Source organism: Lynx canadensis, chromosome B1 (assembly GCF_007474595.2).
Source record: "Lynx canadensis isolate LIC74 chromosome B1, mLynCan4.pri.v2, whole genome shotgun sequence".
NCBI classification, from domain to species: domain Eukaryota; kingdom Metazoa; phylum Chordata; class Mammalia; order Carnivora; family Felidae; genus Lynx; species Lynx canadensis.
This window is the reverse complement of record NC_044306.2, coordinates 40,845,992-40,868,230: the sequence shown is the minus strand read 5'-3', so window position 1 is coordinate 40,868,230 and position 22,239 is coordinate 40,845,992. Positions and strand designations below refer to the sequence as shown.

At 37.1% G+C, this 22,239-nt stretch overlaps 1 protein-coding gene across 1 annotated transcript in view; it reads right to left on the bottom strand.

Annotated features, from left to right (window-relative positions):
• The window catches only part of KAT6A (lysine acetyltransferase 6A), a 110,308-nt gene extending 88,333 nt beyond the window's left edge, over positions 1–21,975 (bottom strand). Inside the window, 7 exon segments of the mRNA XM_030312554.1 lie at positions 20,776–20,816; positions 20,819–20,906; positions 20,908–21,002; positions 21,005–21,034; positions 21,037–21,184; positions 21,186–21,691; positions 21,958–21,975. Of these exon segments, the coding sequence (XP_030168414.1) occupies positions 20,776–20,816; positions 20,819–20,906; positions 20,908–21,002; positions 21,005–21,034; positions 21,037–21,184; positions 21,186–21,374 (591 nt within the window). The 5' untranslated portion in view covers positions 21,375–21,691; positions 21,958–21,975.
• Positions 21,976–22,239: the final 264 nt, after the last annotated feature.

Here is a 22,239-nt window from a genome sequence, read left to right as displayed (position 1 = left end):
ACAGTTGTTTAAAATATATTTTGTATGTAACTAAACCATCCAAATGACTATGGACCTCTGGGATGTGCAAAAAATATTACCATTGCCTATACTCCCATTTTCCCCAGCTTTTTCCCCCAACTCTTTTATTACTTAAAATTTTAAAGTAAACTTACCGAGGGGCACCTGGGTGGCTCAGTCAGTTAAGTGTCCCACTCTTGGTTTTGGCTCAGGTTTTGAGCCCTGCACCAGGCTCTATGCTAACAGTGTGGAGCCTGCTTGGAGTTCTGTCCCCCTCTTTCTCTGCCCTCCCCTGCTCATGCCCTCTCTCAAAATAAACTTAAAAAAATTAGTTTTAAAAATAATAAACTTACTGAAAGTGCTGACATATTTTTATCATATATCAATCTTGTGCATACAAAAAAGAAAAATGTAAATATAAATAAAATTAAGTATCCACAAACCTTTTTGAATTCAGAATTCATCTCTTCTAATCACTTTCTATTCAAAGTTGTCAGTGCTCATTTTTTGTTGTTGTTCTTACTTATTTTTACAGTGTCATTCTTTTTTTTTTTTTTTTAATTTTTTTTTTTCAACGTTTATTTATTTTTGGGACAGAGAGAGACAGAGCATGAACGGGGGAGGGGCAGAGAGAGAGAGGGAGACACAGAATCAGAAACAGGCTCCGAGCCATCAGCCCAGAGCCTGACGCGGGGCTCGAACTCACGGAGTGCGAGATCGTGACCTGGCTGAAGTCGGACGCTTAACCGACTGCGCCACCCAGGCGCCCCTACAGTGTCATTCTTTGAACCACCCAGGGTATCAGTGATGTGGTAATTTTTAAAGACTATTTCCCTCTGGTCTCCAGAATTTTCTTCCAAGCTACTGACCCTATTCTGCAAGTTAGATGCTGACACTTTCTTGATCTACCAGAAGGCAGATCTACAGAAGGTTTTCTGACAAACCAGGACTCATATTCCTTGTTCATATGATCCTAAAATGGTTTGCAGATCCCCAGATTTTTAGGTCTCTTTTCAACCGTTTATTTTTTTTTTTAATATTTATATTTTTGAGAGAGACACACAGCGTGAGTGGGGGAGAGGCAGAGAGAGAGGGAGACACAGAATCTGAAGAAGGCTCCAGGCCCTGAGCGGTCAGCACAGAGCCTGACGCGGGCTCGAACCCACGAACCGCGAGATCATGACCTCAGTTGAGACCCTTAACTGACTGAACCAACCAGGGCCCCTTTCTTCAACAGTTTAAAACACTACTTCATTAAAAAGATAACATCAGGGGCGTCTGGATGGCTCAGTCAGCTGAGCGTCCGACTTTGGCTCAGGTCATGATCTCATGGCTCAGGAGTTCAAGCCCCGCATCAGGCTCTGTGCTGACAGTTCAGAGCCTGAAATCTGCTTGACATTCTGTGTTTCCCTCTCTGTCTCTCTGCTTCTCCCCCACTCACTGTTTCTCTTTCTCTCAAAAATAAATAAAAGCATTTTTAAAAAAAGATAACACAATGGGGCACCTGGGTGGCTCCGTCAGTTAAGCATCCGACTTCATCTCAGGTGATGATCTTACGGTTCACAAGTTCAAGCCCTGTGCCAGGCTCTATGGTGATAGCTCAGAGCCTAGAGCCTGCTTCAGATTCTGTGTCTCCCTTTCTCTCTGCCCCTCTCCGCTCGTGCTCTGTGTCTCTCTCTCTCCCTCTCTCAAAAATAAGTAAAAACATTAAAAAAAGATAACATCAGCACTGTTTGGATACTTGACTGAGACTTATTTATTAGTAACATGTGTGCACACACTTGTGTATGTGTCTAATAAAAAAGATAGTCTGCTGTGAAAATAAGGAAGTTGTCAGCCTTTCTTTTGACTCATCCCAGAACAAATTATCTATTTATCTCCATTATCTGGCACAAAGTAAACACTCCACAAATTCAAAAGTTTATTGAATGAACCCCCCAATATTCTTCAGTCAGGTTGAGAGACTGAAGTTCAGGCATTTCATTCATTTGTTCAATGAATATTTCAAACTATGAGCCAGGCCCCTTGACAGACACTGAGAAAGAAATATAAAGCAGCCCTTTCCTTTAATGCCACTAGGAGAGGCAGATAAATAGACTATCATAATACAGAGGGAAAAAAATGTCATAGCATCAAGCATGCCTAACATGCCACGAGAATGTTTGTTATGTTCATAAAGAAAGTCATCTCACCAAGCCAGTAATGGTAGTGGAGGCTTAAAAGAGGAGCATCAGCTATTTTTCTGTTTGTTTGTAGGAGCATCTAAAAGAATGACACTCCAAGCAGAGATACATTTATATAAAAACTGAAAGGCACAAGAGTGTAGTGCCTGCAAGGAACTGCAATATGTTGGAAGGCAGAGGGTTAAGCAGAGTGTAGCAACAGATGACAATGCATAACGGCTGAGGAACCTGAACTTCACCCAAAAGGCAACAGAGCTCCACTACACTTGAGGATTCTAAACAAAGGGAGGACATGATATTTTAGAGAGAGTAATAAGACAAAAGTATAGAGAAGTCTAGACTGCAGTTAGCTAGATAATCTAAGCTCCATGAGGACAGAGATTTTTATCCATTTGGTTCACTGCTAAATCCCCAGCACTTACAATGGTACCTACATGTCAGGTATCCTTAAATATTTATTGGATGAATGAAGGGAAACCAGCCTAAAAACAACTAAATGCAGTAGCCGAAAAAAGAACTGAACTAATAAGTAAGGAAATGGGAGACAGACTTAGGTGGCACAACTAAAGCTGCTAAACAGCCATTGCTCTCTCTATATATGTAAAGACTACTTTTTTATGTAATCTCTACACCGAACGTGGGGCTCAAATCCACAACCTCAAGATCAAGAATCACATGCTCTACCAACTGAGCCAGCCAGGCACCCCTACTTTTTATATGCATATATAATATGTATTTTTTGTAGCTATACATAGCCTGTCAGTAGCGAATGTCATCTTTCCCTTCTACTAATACAGCTCAAAGAGACTAACAATGTTGTAAATTTAAATTCTAAGCTCTGTAAAAAATCCAACTTTACTACAGAGCTACAAAATGTCATAGAAAACTGTTCCTAGTGGCAATTTTAAGGATATCAAAATTAATTTACAGTCAGGACTATAGTTACTATCTCTGTGGAGGTCAGAAACCTGAGTCTACATTTACCAAGTGTACACAATAAACTGCTCTGCAAGCAGGTCAGAAGGGAAGGAAAGTGACATCTACTGTGGGCTTACTATGTACCAGTGCTGTACTAGGTGCTATCAAATACAGAGTTTCTTATCATCTCCAAAACTGTGTGCAGGATCATGATCTCATGAAGAAACAGAGGGGCAAAGAGGTTAAATAATCTGCCCAAGACAATACAACTAATTAAGTGGTGAAACCAGAAAGCAAACTACAGAGCTCAAATTCTGTTTATTACCCTAAATGATGGTAATTGATTTCAGTATCCAAGGAGGTCTCTCCTCTTCTGGTCCTGTATTATATATATTTTTCAATACTGACCAGAAAAAGCAATTTACAAAAATACTTCACTGCATAACTATGTGAGATTCCCTAACTCTTCTACCTGTCATGGCTCCTTTCCCCACACAATAAAAGGAGAAAAGTCATTTGTGCTGCTCTTTAGGAGTGCAAACTAAAATTCTAGAGCAGTAGTTTTTTTAAAGGTCAAGTGAGACTCAGTTGTCCACACTTTTTAATTTTTTTTAATGTATATTTATTTTTGAGACAGAGAGAGACAGACTATGAGCCAGGGAGGTGCAGAGAGAGGGAGACACAGAATCCAAAGCAGGCTCCTCTGAGCTGTCAGCACAGAGCCTGACGCGAGGCTCGAACTCACAAACTGTGAGATCATGACCTGAGCTGAAGTTGGATGCTTAACCGCCTGATCCACCAAGCGCCCCTAGAGCAGTTTTTTTACCCTTCTTTTCCCAGCGATACACATGACAAATGACAATCACATGTACAATATTCCCCCGGTATACACACATGACAAATAACAATCACATGTACAATATATTCCCCAGTATATCACATGACAAATGACAATCTCATGTACAATATTTTCCCCCGGTATATACACATGACAAATGACAATCTCATGTACAACATATTCCCCCAGTATATACACACGAGACAAATGACAATCACAGGTAAAATATATTCCCTCAGTATACGGCATTACTGTTTTATTGGGCTTTTGCTTTGTGCTTTGCAGATACTGCATTTTTTACAAATTGAAAGTCTGTAGCAACCCTGCATCAAGCAAGTCTATTGGTGCCATCTTTCCAATAGAATCTGCTCACTTCATTTCTGTGTCACATTTTGGTAACTCACAATATTTCAAACTTATTCTTTCATTATTATTTGTTATAATGATCTGTGATCAATGATTACAACTCACTGACAGCTCAGATGACAGCATTTTTTTTTTACCAATAAACTACTTTTAAGTTAAGATAAATACATTGGTTTTTTTAGACATAATACAATCGCACACTTAATAGACTACAGTATAGCATAAACATAACTTTTATATGCGCTGGGAAACCAAAAAATTCACTTGATCCATTTCATTGCAATTACGGCAATGGTCTGTCTGGTCTGCAACTGAACCCGCAATATCTCCAACATACGACTGTATAAACAATTCATATTCCCAGACAGTATATTTGAATGCAAATAAATCAGTGATGTTATTACAGAGATAACCACCTTAATTTTTTAAATAAATCACTTCTTACTTTAAATTATTTTCAACATGTTTCACAACTGAATGTAAAACACTGCTGTTCTAGAGCAGGGGTGGGCAAACCGTGGGCCTACAACCAAATTCAGGCCACCACCTGTTAGGTAAGTAAAGTCTATTCTCTATTGAAACACACTCTCATTCGTTTACATATTGTCTACAGTTGCTCTGCACAGAGTTAAGAAGTGAGCTGAGAGACTCTATGACCCACAGAGCCTAAAATATTTTCCTCTGACACTTTAAAGAAAAAGTCTGCCAACATCTATCTCAGACCGACAATCATTCAAAGCTCCACTGTATTGGGAACTTACATGTCAATACATCAGACAAATCAGTTTCATTCTCTTCCTGTTTGTTTGTTTTTTTTTTTTTTTTTAAAGCAGTTTTTGTACTTAGATTCTCAGAGCTCCCTGGACTTAGGCATCACCACTTCATGTAATTTATTGTTATTTCCTTGGCTCCCTCATTTGACTAAGGGCAGAGTATCTATGTAGTATCCCTGTTATATAATAATCCCAGTACCTAGCATAGCAGCTGGAACACAGAGATTCTATGGATATCTGCTGAATGCATGTCTGAAAATAAGCATATGATTTAACACAACCAGTCAAGAGTACAGGAGAGATTCAATCCTACAGAAGCTTGTTACTCAAAGTGTATCCTGCTCAGCAATGGAATACTTGGGACCTTGTTAGAAATGCAAAATCTCAGGCCTCACCAAAGACCTAAAATTGAATTTTAACAAGATTCCCAGATGAAAATTTGAGAAACCATACTATACAATGTGGTGCTTAATTATATTAAACTCATTAGTTTGATTCCTAATATGAGCTAGGTCACTTTGCATGGGGAAAAACAGCAGCTCCAGGACTTCATCCTTACCCTAATCCTGAGCTTCAAGACATAAAATAAAGACTTATTTTGATGACTTTGACAAAGGGGGTTCTTTGTTATTTTGTTCTTTTATGGGGGTAGGGGAGAAACACTGTTACTAAAAAAAAGGTCCAAATGGGGGGACTATTCAAATATTTTGCCTATTCCAAAGGAGTATTACCAGAGAATGTCCATCCTAATTTAAATGGATTATAAAGTATATGAACAATTTTAACCTATCAAGATGTCTGTTTCTATGTCCTCTTAAAATTGAGAGGTGTTCATAAAGACTTCAAATAGTTTTCAAAACAATGGCAATATTTTGCAGGTTAATAAACTGATTTGTTTTGTTGTTTCACTGAAGAAAAGAAAGGGAAGTCAGCACTACTTCCTGATATTTGTTTCTGGAAACAAACGCTAAAAAACCATAGCAGCTATGACCTGCCTGGACTAAAAATAATCTTCAAAAAGGCTGTTGCTCGATGAGTTTGGTAATTTAGATACTATTACTATCCCTTTTGCAGAAAAGAAACTGACACTTGAGGATAAACTAACTTAAAGATTAAACAATAAGTTAAGTGATGAGGCTGAGATGTATGGCCCTTAAATACTCTTATATAAGCCTCAAAATAATCAGAATTAGAGTTGTAATAATTTGCGAAGTACTTTAAACTACTGGACCAATTTACCAGAATCTTAGTTTATCTCAACTCTGAATTCATAGTGTTTTTTTTTTCTTTTGACCATTCCACTAGCCTCTACATTCTAAGCACGTATATTTTGCTATATACTTGGGCAAATCACTTGACCTCTATGAGCCTTTAGTTCATCTAAAAATAGACAATCTTCCTTAAATATCTAGTACATAATATTTATTCAAAATTATGTAAGTTTTCAAATGCAAGTACTATATAACATGCACTTAAAAAGACTGACAAACGTGAACATAATCAATCAAACAAGATTTCCCCACCATCAGTAGAAAAGCAACAAAGCTAAGATGGTGGGGCAAGGGAGCGGTGGATGTGTGGAGGGTGATTCTACAGGACAGAAATCTAACAGTACAGGCCACTACAAGAGAGAAGTTGTTTACAGGCTTACAAAAGACCATGCAAAACGACCTACATATTTCTCAAAGCAACACCATATAACAGTTATAAAAAAAAAAACTAAACAAATTTCTGATTACCTCTAAGTATGTATGTTTGTATGTTTTTAAGTAATCAGGCTTAAGACACACTAGTAGCAGAAATACAGATCAGAGGCTGTCTCTGGGCATTAGGTTGGAAGAACAAACTCCAATAAGAGTCAAAGAATGCAGTCAAAAATGGATTGGGGCGCCTGGGTGGCTGAGGCAGTTGACTTCGGCTCACGTCATGATCTCATGGTTTGTGAGTTTGAGCCCCACATCCAGCTCACTGCTGTCAGCACAGAGCCTGCTTTGGATCCTGTCTCCCTCACCCTCCCCTGCTCCCGCGCACGCTCTCTCTCGCTCTCTCTTTCTCAAAAATAAACATTAAAAAATGGATAGGGGCACCTGGGTGGCTCAGTCAGTTAAGCATCTGACTTCAGCTCAGGTCATGATCTTGCAGCTCGTGGGTTCGAGCCTGGAGCCTGCTGCGGATTTTGTGTCTCCCTCTCTCTCTGCCCCTTCCCTACTCTCTCTCTCTCTCCCTCTCTCAAAAATAAACAAACATTAAAGAAAATTTTTTAAATAATGATTTTTCACTTATTATAAGACTGCCAAAAATCAAAAGTTTGATAACACTGTGTTGTGAAGGATGTAGGCAAAAAGTACTCTGATACACTGTTGGGTAATCTCTATGGAGAGAAATTCAGAAATACCAAACTTACAAAGGCATACATATTCTTTGACCCAATTGTTCCATTTCTAGGAACCTACAAGTCTAAAATAATGCGCAATGGAGGTTACTGAGTACTGTTTGTAATAAAAAAAAAAAAAATTGGAAAGAAATGTCCATCAGTGAGGAACTAGTTACGTAAATTATGGTACATCCATAAAACAGAATACCACCAAATCTTATATAATGACATGGAACACACTTTTAAGATACATTGTTACGTGGGAAGAAAAACAAAGCAAGATGTAGAAAAGTGTATTAAGGTATGCTCTAAGGTATGCTCTATATGGGAGAAAAAACATATATATAAGTGACTGCTTATATACACAGAGAATCTCTTTGGAGGGTAGAAACCAAACTACATCCCAGGAGGGGAACTGGTTGCTTGCGGAACTGGAGTTAAAAGAATACTTTTAATGGAACTCTTTTGTACTTTTTTAATTTTATGCACTAATGAATTATTATTACCTATTAGGGAAACACAATTTCTTAAACTTTTTAAAATACTTTATGGGTAATAGAGAACAAATATTATCTTGAAGGAAGTAGCAAATGATACTTTACAGCTGATGTATCAAACATTTGCAAAAAACATCTGAAACTCTATCTCCCCTTTTAAATCTACAGAGGCTATAAATTTTGAGAGGATAAATGGTTTAGCTTCTAAGTTTACTAAGAGTTAATAGTTTGTTTTTTTTTTAAGTCAACCTGATTTCTATCATTCCTCCTTCCAGTTTAAACCTGACAGTTTCAATTCAACATTTTCTGAGCATCTTACAAAGTGAATACAAAGATTAATAACATGTATGACCTGATAAATGGTTTGACAGATGTATGTAATAAACGGTAAAAGACACCACTTTTTTTTTTAACGCTTGTCATTTCATGAACAAGAGGCAGCCTGATGTTGGTGAGAAGTACTGGGATTGAAAGAGACCAGGACTATAGTTCCATTTCTTCCCTTAATGAACCATGTAACTCTGCATACACAAAATCTAGCAATCATAACACCTGGATGGCCTACCATACTACGAAAGTGTTAGAGCAAAAGAAGATATATGTGAAACCAAAATCTTTTATCATCTGTGAAACACTTCAGAAACATAATTATACCACCCATATGAAGTTTTAGGGAGAAATATTTTATTTCACTTTTTCTTTCTCTAGCTTTCTTTGCTGAAGAGTTCTCTGCTTAGCTGAAGTTATTAGAAACAAAACTTTATTTTTATTGTTCTTTCAAAGTTAATAGATGACAAAGCCAACCCACTTGTAAAGCATTCAAAGAAAAAAGTACATTTTTACTCAAAGTTACATATGTAAAATCCCAAACAGAGGAAAGCAGGTATTCATCTGCAACTCAAAGTTGGAGCTTACACAGCACATTAACCAAGGCCTTGATGCTCTTACAATGGAGCGTTAATGAGACCAACAGGAAACCTAGGGTGGCAGCAATAAGGGCAAAAGGGCCAATACAGAGTGGAGCTACAAAAGTACCAACAGCTGTGGCTGTCATGCTGGTAGCCTTTCAGCCTTCTTAATGATATGCTTTGTCAGTGCTCTGAAGTTTCAAGTTGCTTGTTTAAAATCTTGCTCTATTCTTTTTTTGTTTTGTTTTAATTTTTATTTAGTTTTGAGAGACAGAGCAAAAGTGGGGAAGGGGCAGAGAGAGGGGGAGACAAGAATCTGAAGCAGGCTCCAGGCTCTGAGCTGTCAGCACAGAGCCCGACGCAGGCTCTAACTCACAAACTGTGAGATCATGACCTGAGCCAAGTCAGACGCTTAACTGACTGAGTCACCCAGGCACCCCAAATCTTGGTCTATTCTTAAGCAATGAGAGCAATTCGTTTACCTCAGCCACCACTGATGTATACTCACGATTCAGATGAAACAAATCCCATCTTCTACCACTAAAAGGCTAGCAAACACACGCACGCACGCGCACACACGTATCCTGCTGGCTTGGAGGTTACCCTATCACACCTTACCATCAGCTCAAAGAAAGCAGTATATCAAGAATAAATGCTAACTAATGTTGGCTGGGGAGGGTAGTGACTCCAAAACCAAGATCTAAAAGTTAGATGTGTGATTTGGTTCTTTATTCATATTCAATTAAACATTTATAAAGAGCCTACAATGTTTTGCTTCTAGGCCTTTGTACATGCTGTTCCCTCTGCAGGAACCACTCTTTCCCACCCCACCCATTTGCTTCCCCACCTCACTAACCTCTCACATGTGACTTCCTCTGAGAAGACTTCCCTAGTTTTCTCCACCCCTTCCTGTGTTTCCACAGCACTCGGTTTTACCCCATCAGAGCCCTTATCACTGTGTTAATTACACAGACAGTATGTCCTTTACCCAGGACTTAATCACTGTGCTGGCACCTGAAAATGTTCCATACATACTTACAAAGCATACCAGACATTGTGCCAGATAGGGATACAAAGACAAAAAAACAAGATCCTAAATTCCCTGTCTAGTAGGAGACAAGCTAAAGCAACAATACAATATGAAATGGGCTACGATGGAAGCATGTACAGGATCTCAGAGGCATAAAGAGCGCTAAGTCACCCTGGAAGCAGGATGAGTAACAATGAAGAAAGAAATGGAAAGAGGATATGCCTAAATTAAGCCTGCAAGATTAAATAAGAGCTAATCAGTGAAGAAAAGAGAAAGGATAATCATTCCAGACAGGAGAAAACAAGAGCAATAGAAAACAAGGTGGATCTGAGGAACTACAAGTAGTTTGGGATGTACAGTGGTTCTCAAACCTTAGCATGCATCATAATCACCTGGAGGATTTATTAACACACAAGTTGCTAGACCCCACCCCCAGTTTGTGATTCAGTATGCCTGGAATATGGCCCAAGAATCTGCATTTCAAACATTTTCAGGTGACACTACTACTTCTAACCCCTGGGACAACACTTTGAAAACCACTAGTATAGTGGAACACAGAGGGCATAAGAAATAGCAGTAGACAAGTTCAGAGCAATGCGATGGGGTGAAGGGGGTTAAAAATTATATACACTATACCAAAGAATTTGGCACGAAAGAATTTTAACCAGAGAAGTAAGTTTAACTTCAGAAAGATGGTAATAATAGCTAGTATTTATAGAGCACTGGATTTTATGTATTCTGTACTGTCCAGTAACTATTAGACATATATGGCTATTTCAGTTAAATTAAATTAAAGTTCTTTAGTCAAACAACCACATTTCAAGAGCCACATATGGCCAGTGGCTACTGTAGTGAGCACAGATATAGAACATTCATTCCATCATCACACAAAGCACTATTAGACAACACTGATACATATTAACTCATTAAATCTTCAAAACTTCATTTTGAGATAGGTACTGTATTATCTCCATTTTATAGAAAGAAATGTGGCCAAGAAAATTAAGCAAATTACCCAAGGCCATAAAGCAAGTGCTGCCAATATGGGATGCAAACCCAGATGGTCTGGTTCTTGGGCCTGTGTTCTTAATCACTTCTTAACAAGATCATTCTTGGCAATAATGTGGACTGGAGGGAAAGGATACTGGAGGAAGGAACACCAATGAGGAAACTACTGAGGTAAATCAGGAGAGAAATGACAAGGACCTGCACTGAGAGAGTAGCAGCTGGAATAGCAGTTAATTAAAAGACGTTAAAGAAACAGAAAAGACTGGGGGAAGACTAGAGCTGAATCCAAAAGAAGTGCAAGTGAAGTGTAGAAGATAATACCAAAGTTTCTTTTAGGAATCAGAGTCAATGTCAATGTCTTGTACCACAGTAAGAAATCAAAAGAACAAGTTGAAGGTGATAAATTCCATCTGGGTCATCACTGAATTTGAAATGGCTGAGGAAAGACACTACACTATGGGATATACAAGTCTACAGCTCAAAAGAGAGGTTTAGATTATGAATTTAGTCATTAGTATAGTGAAGGTTAAGTCTAGACAGAACTCAGATGGTTGAAACAACAAGTAGGCACAGATCAGGACCTTAGGGAGTCCAATATATAAGATTCAGGCAAAAGATAAGGAGCCAGTAAACTGAAAATAAATTAATCACAAAGATGCAGAAACAGACACCTAGCAAAAAATTATCCCAGAGGTCAAGGGAGGAGAGAATGGTTAACAACCATAAATGCTGCAGAGAAGTCAGGTAACATAAAGACTGAAAACTGTCCATAAGAGCTGTTTCCAACGGTGCTCTAGGCCAAAGGGCAGATTGCAACAGATATGGAATGAATACAGACTTTTTCTCAAGGAGTTTCAAAATGAAGGGAAGACAATAGAGTGTAGATGTAGAGAAGGATTTGGAGCAGTGTTTTTGTTTGCTTTTACTCTAATTTGATGGGAGACGTCCCCATGTTAAGGGGAAGACTGGGAATATTATTGATGGAACAAAGCCCCTGAGACAGGAGAGAACAGGTTCCTATACACAGAGAGATGAGCTCTAGACAAGACACTTCTTTTATAACCTCTGAAAAGGTAGCAAAGGGGGTAAAATACCTACAGACGTATGTAGGTTTGTGTGGGAGGGGTATAAACTGAATGAGCTCATATGGCCAGAGAGATTCCATTCTGTGAAGGAGAATACAGGAGGGTCAGCTGACAATGAGAAAAGTGAAAGGGCTGGAGGAATACTGAACTGCTGCAGAGAGAACAGACTAAAGACACAGACATACATCCCAAAGCAGAACTGATTAGATGTTACAAATTTGTAAGTGGCATCCCACCACATGGTTCGTGTAATTTTCTTCAAAATGATAAACAGTCCCATAAGAAGCAGGGAGAGAAAAATGATTGGCTTAATGTCAAGTCTGGGGTTTGCCAATTGGAGGAGTAAAGCGAGTAACTGAGGTGATAAACCATAAGGCCAAGCAATTAGAAGAAAAGCATTAGAGTGGTGGGAGGGGGGCACCCATCAAACTCACACATGGAACCTTCTCCAGAATATGCACCAAAGGAGACCCTGAGGAAAAAAAAGAGCAGGTGCGTAGGAGAGAAGGTGAAACATTAGGGCACTTATGGTCAGGAAGTAGGATAAAACAAAATTTAGGTTTCCATAAGTACACTGTCCTGGTTCAAAGTGTGTTCATGAGAGTGGGGGTGAAGTATGTTGTTTCATGAATTTGTCTGAATTTCGATGATTAGGTAAAAAGCATCTGCTTCTGTCCTAACCCCCTCAGCAAGTTCAAATAGAGGGTTTTCAACCCTGGCTGTACTGAAGATGCACATGGCGACCTCAAAACAAAACAAAATTTTTAAAATCTCATATCTGGGCCCCACTGCTAAATTTAACTGCCCTGGTGTTTATTTTTTGAGGCTCCTTGGGTCAAAAGTGGATTTAGTATCACTGCTTTAGATTTAAGTTACAAATTTAAGAATTTACTGGCATGAGAAGAAATTAAATAACTAAAGCAGGAAAATGGTAAAAGAGGATCTAAACCCTAAGTCAGATATTTAAAGATGTGCTCAACAGAAAAGTTGGGAAACCACCCTAAAGCACAGCATCACACTCAACACACAAAAAATTTAATAATGTTTCTAAGGGTTCTGTTACAGGTTCGAGAAAACTCAGGAGTTAAATGCTTCACTGTAGCCAATGAAAGAAAAAGAAAAACCTGCACTCTACTAAGCAGAAAGAATTGAAAACCAACTTAACAGCACCTCTCCAGGTCAACTACAGTTCACAATTCCCTGGAGGAAAAAGCAGCCTATAATATAAGCATGATAACACCCCCCCCCCCCCCCGCCACACACACACGGAATCTCTACCTTCTGCACGAAAGGTAAATGGCAAAGGAATCAGCTGTCTTCTTTCACACATACAAAAATTTTAAGTTTTTTAGCTGACAGATTTTCTTTCTACGTCATTTTCTCCCTAATCAGTTTTACCAATAATCTTAAAACCACCCAGTTATTGTATAAATAACTGTCTCCAATCTCAATCTTTATTTGCCATTACTGTAACGCACTGCAAAATTTTACCACGAAGTAAAATAATGCAGAGATGAACTGTTAGTCAAAACGACCAAAAAAGACAAACATAATGTTTGCTGCCTTCTCTTTTAAGGTTTGTTTCCTATTACAAATCATCACCCAGAATTAAGATTCTATGTATACATAACAATGCATGGTAGACTCTACATTTCTGTTTTCCCCATATTTAATTTAATAAGAATTACTTCATTAATAGAAAAGCTTATACCTTTCTATCTCAGTCCTAAACATTTTAAGTTCTAACCAATTATCCAAGTCACTCCAAAGATCTATGTTGTCGACTTTCTGAAAATCAGACTTAACTATAAGCAGACCTTTTTTTTTTTTTTCAAAATTCAAGTACTTTCTCTTCCAGCATTATGGTAGCTCAACATGTTCTTCTGATACATACCTAAAAACAGAGGACCACTTTCTAATTCCTCTAACGTGGACCATAAGAAAGCAGTCTTTTACAAAACGATAAAATATTGCTTCAACTTTCAAGAATGTACAGCTATCTTCAAACACTGAAACAAGCTGATTTACATATTTGTGGTTTATAAAAACCACCAAAACTCTCGAGACCAGAGTTTATTCTATGGTTTCCATTAAGAAATACATTATTTTAGGGGCGCCTGGGTGGCTCAGTCGGTTAAGCGTCCGACTTCAGCTCAGGTCACGATCTCGCGGTCCGTGAGTTCGAGCCCCGCGTCAGGCTCTGGGCTGATGGCTCAGAGCCTGGAGCCTGCTTCCAATTCTGTGTCTCCCTCTCTCTGCCCCTTCCCCGTTCATGCTGTGTCTCTCTCTGTCTCAAAAATAAAATAAAACGTTAAAAAAAATTAAAAAAAAAAAGAAATACATTATTTTATACTTATTGCTCTCTAACACTTTAAAGCAGTACTACAGCCTAATGAAAAAAAAAGCAAAGAACTGAGAAGGGTCTGACCACTTTCTCCCAGATTAACCTGCTGCATGGCACTGAGCTAGACACTTAAATCTCTTTGACCCTCAATTTCTCTATTCATGAAATAAGATTAGAAATACTGTTATCCAAGACTGTTACTGGCTTAAAATTCTACAAAATGCAAAAGATTCTTTTTTTCAAAGAATTTATCTGTACTTTGTAAGCATAATATAATCCAAGTATAAAATATACCTAACACCATAGCTAGACTTATTTTTCCTTAGGTCTTTTTTTTTTTTTAATTGCCAGCAGTTAAAAACTATTTTGACCCAGAATGGCATTCTGCAAATCGAAATACTACACCACTATAATCCCTATGCTTAATTTCAACCCTTAACCAAATAATACCATATTACAAACAGTTTCTTTGCCTGTTCCCTAATGAAGTTGAGAGTAGTTCTTTGGACTTGAATTTACAGAGTTATGTACAGTGCTGATGAAAGCCATCTGTCGGGAACTATGACTTTCCTGTCAAAGGAAAACACCAGAAGAAGCAGTCTAGATTTTCCTGGGAACCAGCTGCAGCTGAATGAGTCCTAATCCTGCTCCAGCTGGGAAAAGCAGAAGGGTGAAGTCGCCACAGGTCTAATTCATCTGCTGCAGGTCCTTTGTGAACTGACTCCACCCATGAGTAGCCAATTGGTAAACAACTTTACCAGAAGGAGGCTCTTAATACTTATGCGTAACATTCATTTGTTTCTTTAAAAATGTTTAAATCAGAACATGAAAAGTATTCATTATTCTAATTTTAACACTTCCCAGTTCACTTTTAAAAAATCTTCTTAATTCTACTTTAACCAGCCAACATGGCAGCCAGATTCAGTCCTCTTATATAGCTAAGATCCAAGTCAGTATAGAAAATATACTTTCTCCAATACTCTAAATAGAAAGAAAAAAAATCCTATTATCTATTTGCTTTCATAGTATTAAAGATAAGTGTAATATAAAAAAAACTGGCTCATGTGTCAGGATGAACTAATAAAAAACAGCAGCAAAGACAAGAAGATAATGTATTTGCATACATTTTCCATTTGGTGTTTTATGAGAAGCCATAATGAAACCTGTATTATTAAATGTTATTAAATGGCTTATTATAAATATATTACACCTATAAAATTTAACCATGTCAAATTCTTCTGAGCCTTCAATAAGAAAACATGTCAAAGCACTCAGAACAGTACTCATGCATTGTTAGCCCTTAACAAATGTTAGCTATTAATAGGTTTCTATAAGCAACTGCTTACATTCCCTTGGCCTACTGATACAGGGCAAAGAAAGGTCAAAATGGTTAGATCCTCTAGGTCCTATTCCTGAAGCACTTTGTAGTATCTGATGTCTTCATTAATTTCTTCCCTTTATTTCATCAATTTATTAGAAATTAGTCCAAAAAAGAGTAGAGTGCTAGTAACTGTTAAGTGTAAGAAAAATGTTTAGGTTGTGTGCATTGGCTAGGTATAGAAGTTTTGATTAGCAATGGCTAAACCAAAGGTTGCTTTAGTAGCTCAAATTTTCTTTCAGGGTGTGTCATGGACTGAAAATTACCAAAACACACAGAGCTCACAAGCTAACTAGAAAGACCAAAAATTACCTGTACAGTTGATTGAACTTAAATAAATACTGCATTATAAGTATTCTCTGCCTGAATTATTTTTAAATTTCTGGGTTGTTGTTGTTTTTTTTTTTTTTTTAAATAAGACAAGTCTGCTGAGACAAAGTCAATTCCTAACCCCATTTATATTTAATCTACCTCGATAAATTGTTAGTAACAAATTTTTATTTTTATTTCTAGCCAGCTTTCCTCACAGTCCAGTTAGAGTCACCAAAAGTTGATGTAGCATCAATCTTACTATAAAGGCCATTTCCAAATAGCTAAATCAAAGCTTTATTATTCTTAACTCAGTGTTTTCAAATATGAAAACATATTTGCATCCCTACATCAAAAATCTAAGTTCCTGTCAAAGTCCCATTTATTCTACAAATTTAAAATGTCAAATTCCACTCAGAAAAATAATTTGGATTCAGTATACTAAGAATTTACCGTACTGACGTAACTTATTTTAGAAGGTTTTAAATGTATCGCTTGGTCTTTCTATTCTAAGTTACCTACCTTGGTAATAACTAAACAATAACATTAGTTGACAATACTTTCTCTTCCCTTTCCAATTGTAATGCTTCCGCAAATTATAACTCTGTCCACAATACTACTCCACAAAATAACATTTCAATGCCGTGGTTATCATTAAGAGTACGTTTTCTGGACTAGTAAGAAGGAACATAAGCTAGAGTTTTCTGTGTGTAAAATGAACCCAGAAATTTGATATCAAGGTGAAAATTATTCCTGAAAAGATTCCTTCCAAGACTCAGTGTCTAAAGATAATTTTTTTAGTGTTTAGTTTTTTAGAGGGGGTGGAGGGGCAGAAAAAGAGGGAAAGAGAAAGAATCCTAAGCAGGGGGACTTCGGGTACTCGATCTCATGAGATCATGCCCTGAACCAAAATCAAGAATCAGATGTTTAACCAACTGAGCCACCCAGGCGCCCTAAAGATAATTTTTTTTTTCAACGTTTTTTTTGTTTTTTTTTTTTATTTTTGGGACAGAGAGAGACAGAGCATGAATGGGGGAGGGGCAGAGAGAGAGGGAGACACAGAATCGGAACAGGCTCCAGGCTCTGAGCCATCAGCCCAGAGCCTGACGCGGGGCTCGAACTCCCGGACCGCGAGATCGTGACCTGGCTGAAGTCGGACGCCTAACCGACTGCGCCACCCAGGCGCCCCTAGAGATAGCTTTTAAATAGACCATCATAATCTCAAATAATACAGCCCCACCCAAGAAACATCTCATTATTTCTGAAATTCACAATGCTTAATTGATATGAAAAAAAAAGAATGTATAAACTAAAAGCTGTATTTCATAAACTAAAAAATAATTCCAAAATATTTATTCACATCTCTCTAACCTTAATCCTCACAAGAACCTAAATCCTAAATTCATTGTTCACCGTAGGCATCTAAATGTTATATGAATAAATGAAATAAATGACAAATTATCTACAGTAAAATCTTTCAAAAGCAAATAAATTTTCAAGAAGCAAGTTGTTATTTAAGCCAGTGTCACACTATCACTCTCAGCTATATGCCACAATTCAAGGAAAGCAACATTTGGTCCAAAATGAAAGCACTCTACTTACAACATGCAACAAATCCCAAAGTGCAAATCAGAAAATTTCAGTGATAATAAAATGAAATTAATAAGCACAGAATTATCTTTAAGAGAAATAAAATGTCATGTAAAACAAAATTATTTTTTTATAGATCGCAGGCACACAAACTAGATTTTTCATAATCTTTGGTTTCTGATACATTCTTATCACTGATTCACAGTCAGTTTTAGAATTCATTCTATGATAGAAAGAGAAAAAAGGGACACAAACCAAGAGGGGTAGGGGGTAGAAGGACATATGGCCTTTCATAATTAGAGAATGTGCTATGGAAATTAACACCAAAAATATTCACAACTGTGTACCTGAGTGCAGTGTCAGGCACTGTATGAACAACTCCCAAGAGGCAGCAGGTAGCTAAAGCTGTTACAAAGATTGGAGCCAGACTGCCCAAGTTCAAATCCCGGCTTTACCACTTAATATCTCTGCGACTTAGAGAAATTAGTAACCTCTTTATGCCTCAGTTTCTTCACTTGTAACATAACACTACCTACTTCATGGATATGTATGAGAATTAAATGAGTTAATAGATGTATAGCTTTAAAAGTAATGCGTGGCACGTAGTAAACACATCAAGTTAAATACACTTACCATAAACTACCACAACCCTAAAGCTAGCTCAGAAATTTCCCTTACAACATAGATTTAACTTTTAGATCATAGTATCCCAGGATTTTCCTATTTATCGATGTGAAACACACTTAAGTTCAAGTGTGTTCACAAAAACTCTTAAAAAAAAAAAAACAAAAACTAGTTCTACACAGCTGATTCCCACAAAAAGCAGCAAACACTACTCAGTTGCTGAAAATCTAACATACAGTTCTACGGTTCCTTCCAAAGGCTGGTATCTCCAAGCAATAAAAGTTAAAAATTGATACAGAACAAAATAAAGAGGAACTTGAGATAATGCCAATTCAGTTCCAGAGTGCCTGGCCCACAATAGGTACTCACTCAATAACCACTTGCTGAATTAATTAAGGCCTAAATGTGAAAGTACTTCTGGCCTATCTTTTCCTTTCTCCATCACTGTCAAATACACTCCGTATAATTTTTTGAGAATATCTAGATTCATAACAGCAAACCAATCAATTTTTAAAAGAGAAAGGAAAGTACATAAAATACAATAAAAAGAACAAACATATAATCTGTTCAGAGGAGTAATTCCTCACCATATTACGATTTTGAATGTGAGCTTTTCTTTGGGGGAAGTCACTCAGGAAATTCACTACTTAAAATAAGACTATTTAAAAATATATAGCAGATCTCATCAACTCTAACTCCATAGATATCATAAAATTAGTTTTTAATTCAGACCCATACACATATATAGGAAGTCTATTCAACAAAACTCAAAATACATTCTTAAATGTATACTCCAAATTTAGTTACTTCGGTTAACAACACTATATATTACAGTTATGTAACCTAAAAGATATTTCTAACTAAAGTCAACCAACAAATCTCTACTGGATTAAGCTTTTTTTTTTTTTTTTTTTTTTTAATATAGAGGTCTCAGCCCAACTGCAAAATAAGATGGTTCTCAAGGTCCCCTTTCAAAAGTAAAATCCCAGGGTGACAAACTTAGATTTGTCCCATAGTGTACTATACTGGCTACCTTTTAAAAATACATACACAATTGATACTTTATATATGGCTAATATTTTCAAAAATTAAAATATCTAATTCAAGCAAGGGAAATTATAGTAAAAGCAAGCACCCAGGTGTTCTGGCAAAAAATTTATAATACCTAATTCACTGATATAACACTGAATTCATTCTAAACTATAAATTGTTTCCTGTTTCCATGCAGTTAACCTGTAAATCATTTGGTAACAATTTTTGGAATCAATCGTTATATTTCACTTAACTTCAGCCATATGTGATCAAGAAACAGCTCTTACAGTAAGAGTTCTTACAGCACTGGACTACAGAGTAAAGCATTTCAGTATTTGTCCACCTTGAAATTTTAATACCACACTTTTAAATAAAATGCTCAAATGACACACAACCATTCTAACAGAATAATTTCAAGAGTAATAATGGTTAAGATATGTTTCTATTTCAAAGTTCACTGGGAAAATTGAACCTTAAAATAGATCTCTAAAACTTCATCAAAGAAAAATACTGTTATTTTTCAGTTGCTATTTAAACAAAAATCTATAGCTGGGTTACTAACTGCAATAAATTTAGACTGAACCTCAAGTATTTTAAACACATGCAGTGTTAACTTTACAATCTTCTCATCCTAGAAGTAGCTTCCATGATCTTAGGCAAAATAAAGATTATTTACTATTGTATACTAAAATGTGCATTAAGTACTACCACTCTCCCCACAACTACAATTCAGAACACTTGAAATAAATTCACAGCTAAGACACTAGGTCATGTAAAAAACTGCTACTGACAAAATTCTCTTCATCTCCTAATATCTATTGAAAGGCCAAAATTTGCTGTTTCTTAGCATACTTTTTAACTGCACAAAATAACAGCATAAAACACAGCACATTACCACTGTGTACCAAAACTCCCAACTCCACAGAACTTAGGAATACAGAATACTTTTTCCTGACCCATGTAGTTACACCACTCATAAATAACACTTAGGACTTCATCATATGCAAAGAATACATGACAAAAAGTTAGAATACGACAAAATAAGAATTGATAAATTTGCTTAGCTACAACTACGGATGGGTCAGGAGACTCAGTCTCACTCCTTCCTAATGGTAATGTGCAAGAAAAAAGAAAAAAAGGAAAAAGGTTCTTAGAGTCACCTGCTTGTTTCAAATCCAAGCCTGGAACATTTAGGAGTGCTCATCAACTTCCAGCAGTAAGATATTCTAAGAACTTATAACAGCCTTAAAGCTGAATGCTACTTTTAAACTCTAATCTAAATCTGTTCTTTTCGGTACATCAATACACTCTGAATGTCAGGTGTCAAATATTTCAAAGTATCAGGGCAACTGGTATCTACTGAATTCCAACAACTTACCAATAAAAACCAAAGATGATCATTCCCTAAGTCCCCAAACACAAAACTTGAACATAACTTCTACATACTTCCTAGAAACATGACTTTCTAGCATGCTATATCTTCAGCTCTATGAACACTGATGCGTATACCACTCTTACCTTATCCTTTTCATGTGGAAGGAGTGACACTGGAGGTAAGAGGAAAGAGACTCACAACTCTCTTTCCCATCCACACTGGTTGCTTTAGTGTTGAGCCGATAAAGAGGTCCATCTTTAAGGAGTCTGCCGTGGGCCAACGGCTCGTTTAATAGCCAATCGTAACTGCTGGTGAAAGCCAGAGGCAGCGCTGCCTCCAAATAATGCAGACACATCCTTCTGACCTTTCAAAAACGTTCAATGCTTTTCAAAGTTGAGCCCTGGACTCTGCCAAGCCCTCAACTGCCCGCTTGATCAGTTTATTTCCATCTACGTTTTGTTTATTATCCAATTTTCCATGGTTTCGGGGTTTAGGAAGTGCTATTCGCCCAGGATTATCAGGATCTTTATAGGAATTGAGTCCTTTATTTGAGGACTTTTAAAATTGTTCCATCTTTAACACTCAACTCCAATTGTTCTAAAACAGTTTTACGATCCAAGCCATGGGATGAAGACACTGCATTGCATATCCTTTCTTCTGAAGGACGCTGTTTTTGCTTCTTCACTTTTTTGATGGCCTCCAAAATCCACTCCGTATACAGCGGGTTAGCGAGTTTTACCATGGTGAAGGATTCTGTATATCCATAGAGTCGTTATCCCTTATCCTGATGCTGAGTAAGTTTTATACCATGGAAAACAACATTCTCGGAAGCTGGGAACCAGTTAACCATAGCATACAAGTTTTCTGGCCTGAGTCCTTCCTCCTTGCACAAAACAGAGTGCCTCCTCACTTTTACTTCAGAAACCAAAACAACCTGTTATTTGAAATGTCTTTAAATTTCCCAATAAATTTCTCAATAGCACCACACATGGGTCTCTTCATGAACTTGTAAGAACTCAAGAACATCCCATTCCCAGCAGAAAAATGTGCATCTTATGCCTGAAAAACAATTAAACAAGATCAGTTTCCTATCAAATCCCACTTTGTAAATAACTACAAATGAAACATCCTAATCTTTAAAAACAATCAAATAGCAAATGTTTATTGAGCACCTGTAGAGTTTTAACAAGTTTCTATCAACATTCTGAAACAATCATGTATGTATGTAAAGGATTGGAATAAAAATGAAAAAAAAGATGAATAATTAGGATACAACAGGTATACAAGATGAGATATACTATGAATGACCTTAGGCTACAACTAACCAGAGGGGTGCTGACTATTCTGTACTCCACAATCTCTGCTCACCAGTCTATGAATTCAAACTCTTCCTTGTCATCTTTCCCCAAGAAACTATTCAGCACTTCAACAAGTATCTGGATTAGTAGAAAGAATCCTGCAATGAAAGTAAGAGTGAATCTTTCATCTTTCAAAATTCCAGACATTCAGACTGCATAAAAACAGTCAATAAAATAAGGAAGAAAACCGTTGAGAAAATTTTAACTATTTTATATAAAAAAAATACTATTTACACAGATCAAGTTCAT